This window comes from Prionailurus viverrinus, chromosome B3, assembly GCF_022837055.1.
Source record: "Prionailurus viverrinus isolate Anna chromosome B3, UM_Priviv_1.0, whole genome shotgun sequence".
In the NCBI taxonomy this organism is placed as follows: Eukaryota; Metazoa; Chordata; class Mammalia; order Carnivora; family Felidae; genus Prionailurus; species Prionailurus viverrinus.
Window position 1 is genome coordinate 57,789,650 of NC_062566.1, and position 9,206 is coordinate 57,798,855.

General features: G+C 49.8%; 1 protein-coding gene across 1 annotated transcript; it reads right to left on the reverse strand.

Annotated features, from left to right (window-relative positions):
* Positions 1-89: 89 nt before the first annotated feature.
* Positions 90-4,145, reverse strand: GCHFR (GTP cyclohydrolase I feedback regulator). Its single transcript, XM_047862813.1, has 3 exons — positions 3,962-4,145; positions 1,957-2,051; positions 90-602 (listed from the first exon to the last, which is right to left on the reverse strand). The coding sequence occupies exons 1-3, from the start codon at positions 3,995-3,997 to the stop codon at positions 479-481; spliced, it is 255 nt and encodes an 84-aa protein (XP_047718769.1). The 5' UTR covers positions 3,998-4,145; the 3' UTR covers positions 90-478.
* Between the last annotated feature and the right edge of the window lie 5,061 nt (positions 4,146-9,206).

Genomic DNA, 9,206 nt, shown 5'->3' on the forward strand with positions numbered 1-9,206 from the left:
GTTCCACCCAGGCCTGGCTCCCCTCCCAGGAGTGGGCAGACCCCCAGGGAGGTGCTCCACACAGAGTCAGTGGGCCAGCAGCACAGAGGAGCAACCACTCATCACAGTCCTTTATTGGCTTGGACTAGCTACGCAGGACCCTCCCGCCCAGTCCTGGGGCCATGCTCCTCACGGGCTCCCAGTTTCTGGCCGGGGACAACCTGGCTCTCGTGGCTCCCACAGAACATGGCCTCCTCCAGGGCTCTCAGGCCCAGAAGCTGGAGGGGCTGCTGGGAGCACCAGGGCAGGGGCCCTGCCCTCTCCCACTGGCTGAGGCAAGTTTCAGAAAAGGCCATTCATTGCCCAGTGGTGCTGGGCTGAGGAAAATGACAATTTGGGAAGAGAGGGGCCGGGCAGTGAGTGAACGGGGACTCAGGATCGGGGGCCATGGCAACCGCTCAAAAGAGGGGTGTGCCGTCTGCTCCTCAGTGTGAGAGGGTCACTCCTTGTGCAGGCACCACACCAGCGTCTGGCCCACGCCCGTCATGCTCAGCACACGGAAGCCCTTGCGTTCCAGTTTGTCCAGGACTATGCGAGGAGGGTCATTAACAAAGTACTCACAACTGTGAAGAGAAGGGGAAGAGGGGACAGCATGAGGGGATATACAGCACAGGTTCCCCAAGTAAAACTAGTATCTGCTGATGACTAGGCCTTGTCAGGAATCCTAGTAGTGACTGACATTTGCTGGGTGCCTTCCAGGTGCCAGGCTAAGTGCACATTCCCCACCGCCTCCCCAGCTAAGCACTTGGCTTGCATATCTTCTTTCTTCTTCCCGATACCCTAAGGAAGGTACCATTATTATTCCCATTTTATAATTATAAATATAAAACTTGGAGGGCTAAGTAGCTTTCCAAATGTTACTGAGATCATAGAACCCATGTTAGTCTGATGACAGCCCCAAGTGCCCTGGGCCGCTGCACTATTCTGGAGGAATGGCCTGTTCTCTCCAGGGTCCTCCCCCAGGGCTCTGCCCCCTCTTGTTGCCCTGTCTGTCCTGCAGTCTTGGAGCAACAGGTTGGCCCCTAATAGTGGCTCTGGGTGCTGCTCTCTAGCACGGAGAATGCTTGCTGTCCCTTCTTTCAGGGTTGTCGATCAGATAAAGGGCTCAAGCCCCAAGCTGGGCATCTCGAGACAAATGGCTCATGATAAAGGAATGGGGCTGGCTTCAGCCCTCCAACCCTGACCCAAGGGCCCGGGTCCAGCCTGCCTCCCCTTTCCCCTCTTTGAACTGAGGCTCATTCTGCCAACCCTTCTCACGAGCTCCAAGGCAGCAGCTGAGCTGAAAGTAGGACCCAGGCTGCCTGCTGCCTGTTTCTGGAGTTCAGCTTTCTTAACTCAGCCAGCTCTTCAAGAGAGAAACTTTTCGGGGTGCCTGGGTGGCGCAGTCGGTTAAGCGTCCGACTTCAGCCAGGTCATGATCTCGCGGTCTGGGAGTTCGAGCCCCGCGTCGGGCTCTGGGCTGATGGCTCAGAGCCTGGAGCCTGTTTCCGATTCTGTGTCTCCCTCTCTCTCTGCCCCTCCCCCGTTCATGCTCTGTCTCTCTCTGTCCCAAAAATAAACGTTGAAAAATTAGTTTAAAAGAGAGAAACTTTTCTGTGCCTATCTTTGGCTTGATGGGGTCCAGCTCCAAGATGAGAGGGCAGAGTAAAGAACAGTCCACTTATGGAGTCCTACACCCAGCTGAACTGGGTCCTGGGGCTCCCTTGTGAAGGGAGGCCCAGTGAGAATGCTTTCAGAGCAAGCCTGGGGGCTGCGGTAAAGCCGCAGATGGGACCGACCCTATAGAAGACAGAACCCCAGGATGCAGGCACGGCCTCTGAGGCTGGGCGGTGGCATCATCCCTGGGCTTCGTTTTGTTAAAGGAAACAGACAGGTTTAGGGGCTGGCAGGGAGATCCTGAAGAATGCCACTACTTACAAGTTGTTTCCCAAGACGCTTCTCTTTGAGGCCCCCAGATACCTCATCAGCTCTGGATCTGAGTGCTCATCGCCCACCATGGTAGGGCCCACCTCCTGCAAGGTAAGCCACAGTGCCTGCTTGGCTGGCGGCCTGGGAGAGGTGGAAGGTCTCTCTCCTTCCTCCCCTGCCTGCTGGCCCTGAGCCAGTTTCAGGTCAAGGCTGGAGAGTGTGGTGAGGAAACTCACTGGCCCTCAGTGATCAGGCCAGGCCACGTGAGGCCTCCCCAGTCCCTCCAAGCTGAGCTGGTCATTGCCCAACTGCTGGCAACTTCCTGCCAAGCATCACTACCCGTGTCTGTGTGTATCAGAATCACCTGGAAAACAGAAATGAAAACATGTCCATACAACTTGTACAGGAATGTTCATAGCATTATTTACAAAAACTAAAAAGTGGAAACAATCTAAATGTTTGTCAACAGATGAATGCATAAATAAAATGATAACAGCTACACATGCACTGGATCTTATTTGGAAAAAAAAAAGAATAAAGACAAATACATGCTACAATATGGAAGAACCTTGAAAACATGTAAGTTTTCAGAAACCAGACACAAAAAGACGACATATTGCCATAGAAATGGTAACCTATGGTTATCTAGGGCTGGGGGATTTGGGGGAAAATGAGGAATGACGGCTAACATGCATGGTATAGGTATAGGTTTTTTGAAGGTGATGGAAATGTTCTAAAATTGATTATGGTGATGGCTGCACAACTCTTGAGGATGCTTTAAAAAACATTGAATTGGGGGCGCCTGGGTGGCTCAGTGGGTTAGGTGGCCGACTTCGGCTCAGGTCATGATCTCACGGTCGGTGAGTTTGAGCCCCGCGTCGGGCTCTGTGCTTACTGCTCAGAGCCTGGAGCCTGTTTCAGATTCTGTGTCTCCCTCTCTCTCTGACCCTCCCCCGTTCATGCTCTCTCTCTGTCTCAAAAATAAATAAAGGTTGAAAAAAAATTAAAAAAAAAAACCAAACATTGAATTGTACACTTTAAATTCGTGAGCTCTGTGGTATATGTATGCTATACATCAGTAAAGCTGTTCTATTAAAAAAAAAAAAAATCACCTGAAGAGCACCGAATTCCTAAGCCCCAGGCTTAGTATTTGGGGAGTTCTGGGGAGGGGCCCAGGAGTCCACATTTTAACAACTGCACAAGTAACTGATTTTCAAGCCACTGCCCTAGGACACGGCCAAGACCCCTCCTGTCACGCGGTGAGCTCTCCTGTTGTCTTCACCTCCAGAGAGTTGTGCACTCGATGATGGATCACCAAAGCACTGGGGAGTGGGAAGAGGCGGAGGTGCCCAAAGTATTCTGAAGTTAAAAAGGGATTCCTGGAGGCACCAACTCTGCCTTGGACGACGAAATTGCACCCAGAAAAAGGGGCATCACTCTGACTCCGGAATGGTCTTCCCACCTCTAACCACAGGGCCTGTCTCCTCCTTCTGTCTTTCCTAAGGGCTCAGGGATAGCTCTTTCTGGAAGTGCCTGAGGGCCAGGCACTTGACAGAGGTGTTTTAGCGCCTCAGCACGTCCTTTTCTTTTTCAAACCTCTTTCCCCCATGTATTTGCACTCCCACCACCCCCACCTCCAACCCCTGCGGAGCGGCTCTGTGTAGGGCCGTGGTTGCTGCGCCATGAGACCAGGGGTTCCTGGCTTCCTCGGGCGGACAGGTAGGTCAGGAGCCGCAAGCCCCCGGAGTTCCCTCCGCCGCGGGGATGCACGCACCCCGCCCCCTTCGCGGCCCTGGAAGCACCGGGCCGGCCAGGACTCCCCGAGTCCGGCGCTCCGGGTTGACTCGGTACCGCAGCCTCGGCTCCTCCGCCCGAGGGGGCGTGTCTCGGGCGGCTTCCGGATCCAGTCACAGGCAGGCGCTGCCTCAGAGGGAGGCGCCAAGGTGCAGTCGCAGCCTCCTCCGCCCGGGCCCGGCCCCAACTCTGTCCAAGTCGCCGGGCGGCGGGTACTCACCATGCGGATCTGGGTGCTGATGAGCAGGTAGGGCATGGTGCGCGCGTCCCTGCCAGGCTCCCACCCAGGGCTTTGGGCTCGGCGCCGACGCCAGCCCCTCAGGCTCCGGGACTGCAAGCGGCCGCCCGGAGTCCAATTACTCCAGCTCTGGCCTCGGGCGACACCAATCCCAGTGCGCCCGGCCGGTGACAGCCGCGGCCGGCCAATCAGGAGCGGGCGCTCGTGACGCGCCCCGGCTCGGGGCGATTCGGGGCCCGCCTCCTGCACTCAGGGCCAAGTTGCTTCTGCGGGTGGTCCAGGCAGACGGAGGGGTGCGGGTTGCGGAGGACGCTCCCGCACCCGCGGCCTGGAGTAGGGGGTGACCCGCGGGGCTCGGCTGGCTGCAGCGAGCCGTGGTGCCAAGCGTGCGTGTAGAGTGTGCGCCCTCTTTCTTGCAACACCTCCAGTAGTAGGTTCCAAAGTCCTGCTGGCCCCCAACCCCCGTCCCTGTGAAGCGGAGCCGGGAGCAGTTGGCTATCCTGTTGAAGCCTCCCAAGCTCCAGCCGACCCCACCCAGGCACACCTCTAAAGGCTTTAGCGGATCCCCACTTTCTGTCCCCAGTACACGTTCTCCGTCCGCGCCCAGGAGAAAGCGGTGGGAGGCTCGTGGCAGCAGCTAAAATACTCGTGTGTACTGTGCATTTCCGCCTCCCTGACTGTAATTCCTAGTACAGCAGCGGAATCTTGCGTTTCTGTGGCCCCATTGGTAAATGTGTAAAGGAACTGAGCGCTTGGCTGTGTGCCAGTCCCGGAGGGATTTAAACCGACGGAATCTGGCCCATGCTTTGGAGAGCTTCCCGCGAAGCTGGAAAGATGTAGCGCACGCGCAGAAAATCACAAGGCAACACCTGGGGCAAAACAAAGTACATCCTTGGCACCAAGCCACCAATGAGGGAGCAGCAAGTGCACCTCGGTGTGTCCACGACCTCATCTAGATGTTTCAAAATATGAAAACTCATGATTCTTTATCTGTCTTGTGATTGGTTCTCTAAAAAACAAAGCAGACAGACACAGCCTGTGACCTTTCCTGGCCTTTGAACAATCTTCACCTCTATAAAGGGCACTTAGAGGGCGTGCTCTGCGCCTCCCAAGCACTTTGATAGATGTGGAGCTCGCTGTAAGGGAAATAGGCAGGTGTAATCTTACAGGATACTTACTGGTCTAATTTATTATTCCGTACTCTCTACCCACTATTCTACACCTCCAAGACTAACAACTTAGCTGGAGAGATAAGATACTCATGCCTGACAAAGGATTTGTTAAACTGACAAAGGATTAATACTCAGGATATATAAAGAACTCCTGCAAATCAAGGATAAATCAGTAGAAAAAAACTTGGGCAAACGACTTGAATAGGCACTTTTCAAAAGAAGAAATGGAAGTGGTTAATAAACCGATAACCTGTTGTTCAATGTCATTAGAAATCCCAGCTACATTTTATTTGTTTATTTTCTGTTTAAAGGAAGCTTCACACCCTGCTCAGAGCTTGAACTCACAACCTTGAGAGCAAGACTTGAGCTGAGATCAAGAGTCAGACGCTCAACTGAATTCCGCTCAGGTCATGATCTTATGGTTCGTGGGTAAGAGCCCGTTGAGGCTTTCTGCTGTCAGCACGGAGCCCACGTCAGATTCTCTGTCTCCCTTTCTCTCTGCCTCTTCCCCGTTCTTGCTCTCTCTCTGTCTCTCGCCTTCCCTCTCTCAAAAATAAATAAAACATAAAAAAAAAAAAAGAGTCAGATGCTTAACTGAGTGAGCCACCCAGGTGCCCTTCAAGCTACATTTTAAACCACAATAAGATAACTTTTTTTTTTTAATTTTTTTTTCAACGTTTATTTTTATTTTTGGGACAGAGAGAGACAGAGCATGAACGGGGGAGGGGCAGAGAGAGAGGGAGACACAGAATCAGAAACAGGCTCCAGGCTCTGAGCCATCAGCCCAGAGCCCGACGCGGGGCTCGAACTCACGGACCGCGAGATCGTGACCTGGCTGAAGTCGGAGGCTTAACCGACTGCGCCACCCAGGCGCCCCAACTTTATTTTTTTTAATGTTTATTTATTTTATTGAAAGAGCGCGAGTGCGGGAGGGGCAGAGAGGGAGATACAGAATCCCAAGCAGCCTCCAGGCTTTTGCTCAACCAACTGAGCCACCCAGATGCCCCAATAAGATACTACTTTAATGATTTACTAAATAAATAAATCTGTAAACACTGAGTATGGGCGAAAAGGTCTAACAACAGAAACACTACTGTTGGGATGGCAAAGTGTTATGATTGATACAATCACCCTGGAAAACAATTTGGCATCATCTAGCAAAGTTGAAGTTGTGCATTTGTATGACCCAGCCAAACCGTTTCTGGATAAACCTCAAGAAAACTTACTCATCAGGATACATGTGCAAGAATATTTATAACAGCACTGTTTGTAATTAGCAAAAAAATGGCAACAGTTTTTATGCCCATCAAGAGTAGAGTATCTGGTTGATTAATACAATGGAGACTGCATAGCAATGAAAAATGCTAAGTGAAAAAGTAAATCATGGGAAAGCATACGCTAATTCTACTTAAAGCTCTAAACTTGCAAAACTAAACAATATATTGTTTGGGGATAAAAAATATATAGGGTTAAATTATACTTCTATTAAAAATATGTGATTAAATTGCAAAGACAAGGGAATGATAAATATAATATTCAGAGCAGTGTTTACCTCTGAGAGAAGTGAAAGGAATCGGGTGGGGACAGCCATGTAGGAGTCTTATAAGGCAGAAGTGATGTTCTCTTTCTCACACTAGGACCCGGGTGCTAAGGGTTATATATGTCCTGAATATTTATTGTTTTACATGTGTTATACATATTCTTTTATAGCCATTGAATATTTAATTTAAAATATTAAATTTTTTCGGGGCACCTGGGTGGCTCAGTCGGTTAAGCAGCCGACTTCGGCTCAGGTCACGATCTCGCGGTACGTGAGTTGGAGCCCCGCGTCGGGCTCTGGGCTGATGGCTCAGAGCCTGGAGCCTGTTTCAGATTCTGTGTCTCCCTCTCTCTGACTCTCCCCCATTCATGCTCTGTCTCTCTCTGTCTCAAAAATAAATAAACATTAAAAAATTAAAAGAAATATTAATTTTTTTAAGTTTATTTATTTATTTTGGAGAGAGAGACAGCACACAACTGGGGTGGGGGAAGCGAGAGAGAGAAAGAGAGAGAGAATATCACAGGCAGTTTCTGTACCATCAGCACAGAGCCTGACAGGGGGCTCACACTCACAAACGGTGAGATCATGACCTGAGCCAAAACCGAAACTAGGATGCTTGACCAACTGAGCCACCCAGGTGCCCCTAGGAAGAAGAATTTGTTAAGTAAGTAAGTGTTAAGTATGTTAATGGTTAGACACAGAGAGTAGAGCCGTAGTCCCAAGACACTAGGCTATGTTGCCTTTCTTGGGAGAGCCAGGTAGATGAGGCTTGCCTATTCTGGTCAGAGAGGAGGACAGGAATCTGGGGTCTGCTCTGCTGTCCTCTCTCAGGCTGGACTGGGCCTGGGAGAAGACAGGAAGGCAGTGCAAATCTCAGGCTGCCAGGGCTTTATTACATTTGAAAAACTGGTCTGCAGATGCCACATAAGATAGAGAGCTCCATCCAGAATCACCCACCCCACTGCTGATTGCTCTGGCAGCCACATGCCCGCACGATAACATCTTTAATATCCAGGGGGAAATGAATTCCTCTGCTTGGTCTGCCCATCTGGCCTCGCCTCTTGCCACAATCAGTTTATCTGGCAGATCTTCCTCTCCTGCAGAAAGAGGAGAAATTGTTCTTCCACAACTCAGCTTTTCATCATGAAAGCATTGTCTAAGTGGCAGGGCCTGGATATTGGTTATTCCTTCTTTCCTTCCTTCCTCCACATTCAGCTTCTGTGGGTGGCTTCTGCTCTGGAGCTGTGCTAGGCTCAGGGCATGTGGAGATAAACTGAGCACGAAGCCTATCCTGGAGGAGTGAACACTCCAGTTGGGTAGCCAGGCTAGAAAGCAAATAATCATGGAACCAAGTGTGATAGAGGTAACAAAACCTCAGGAGCAAAGAAAAATAAAAACATGAAGTCCACCAAGGTGGTGGGCTGGAAAGATTCCCCAAAGGAAATGAATTTTTATTCTCTCCAAAAGTTAACATTTTTTTAATGACTGGAGAAACACATGCAGGGGCACCTGGGTGGCTCAGTCGGTTGAACGTCCGACTTCGGCTCAGGTCATGATCTCACAGTCCGTGAGTTCGAGCCCCGCGTCGGGCTCTGTGCTGACAGCTCAGAGCCTGGAGTCTGCTTTGGATTCTGTGTCTCCCTCTCTCTCTGCCCCTCCCCTGCTCATGCTCTGTCTCTCTCTGTCTCAAAAATAAATAAAAACATTAAAAAAAAAAAAAAAGAGGGGCGCCTGGGTGGCGTAGTCGGTTAAGCGTCCGACTTCAGCCAGGTCACGATCTCGCGGTCCGGGAGTTCGAGCCCCGCATCAGGCTCTGGGCTGATGGCTCGGAGCCTGGAGCCTGTTTCCGATCCTGTGTCTCCCTCTCTCTCTGCCCCTCCCCCGTTCATGCTCTGTCTCTCTCTGTCCCTAAAATAAATAAACGTTGAAAAAAAAAAATTAAAAAAAAAAAAAAAAAAAAAAAAAGAAACACCTGCATATCTCAGAAAAGTGAGAAAAAATAATAGAAAAATTATATTAAAAACACTCTTCTCACTACCAAGACAATTATAGTTAGTGTATTTCAGGAGATACTATTTGAACTGAATCCTTAAAAATGAGTAGGAGGTATTGGTAAATTTCTACTCCTTAAGCTGTGGGTGGGAAACTTGTTGCCTTTAAATTGTTCTTTATAATGTATATATACATTAAATGTACTCTCTTATTTGTAAACTATCTCACAATTAAAAGGTAAATAAATATCTAGTCAAGGGGCGCCTGCCTGGCTCAGTTGGAGGAGCATGTGGCTCTAGATCTTGGGGTTGTGAGTTTGAGCCCCAAGTTGGGTGTACTTACAAATAAAATCTTCAAAAATATATGTATATAATATCTAGTCAAGGATTTGAGGAGGGCTGGTGTAGATATTTCAGTTGTCACTAAATTTTAACTTGCAAGAAATGCTGATGATAAAACTGGAATCATAGTCCTCTAGTTTTGTTTTGAAAAAAAAATTTTAGCATCTATTTTGAGAGAGAGA

Excerpts from the sequence above, each read along its gene's own strand:
- GCHFR (XM_047862813.1), bottom strand. The coding sequence starts at position 3,997 with ATGCCCTACCTGCTCATCAGCACCCAGATCCGCATG. Across the intron at positions 2,052-3,961 it reads TCAGCACCCAGATCCGCATG|GAGGTGGGCCCTACCATGGT; the intron begins GTGAGTACCCGC and ends CTTACCTTGCAG. Across the intron at positions 603-1,956 it reads AGCGTCTTGGGAAACAACTT|TTGTGAGTACTTTGTTAATG; the intron begins GTAAGTAGTGGC and ends TTCTCTTCACAG.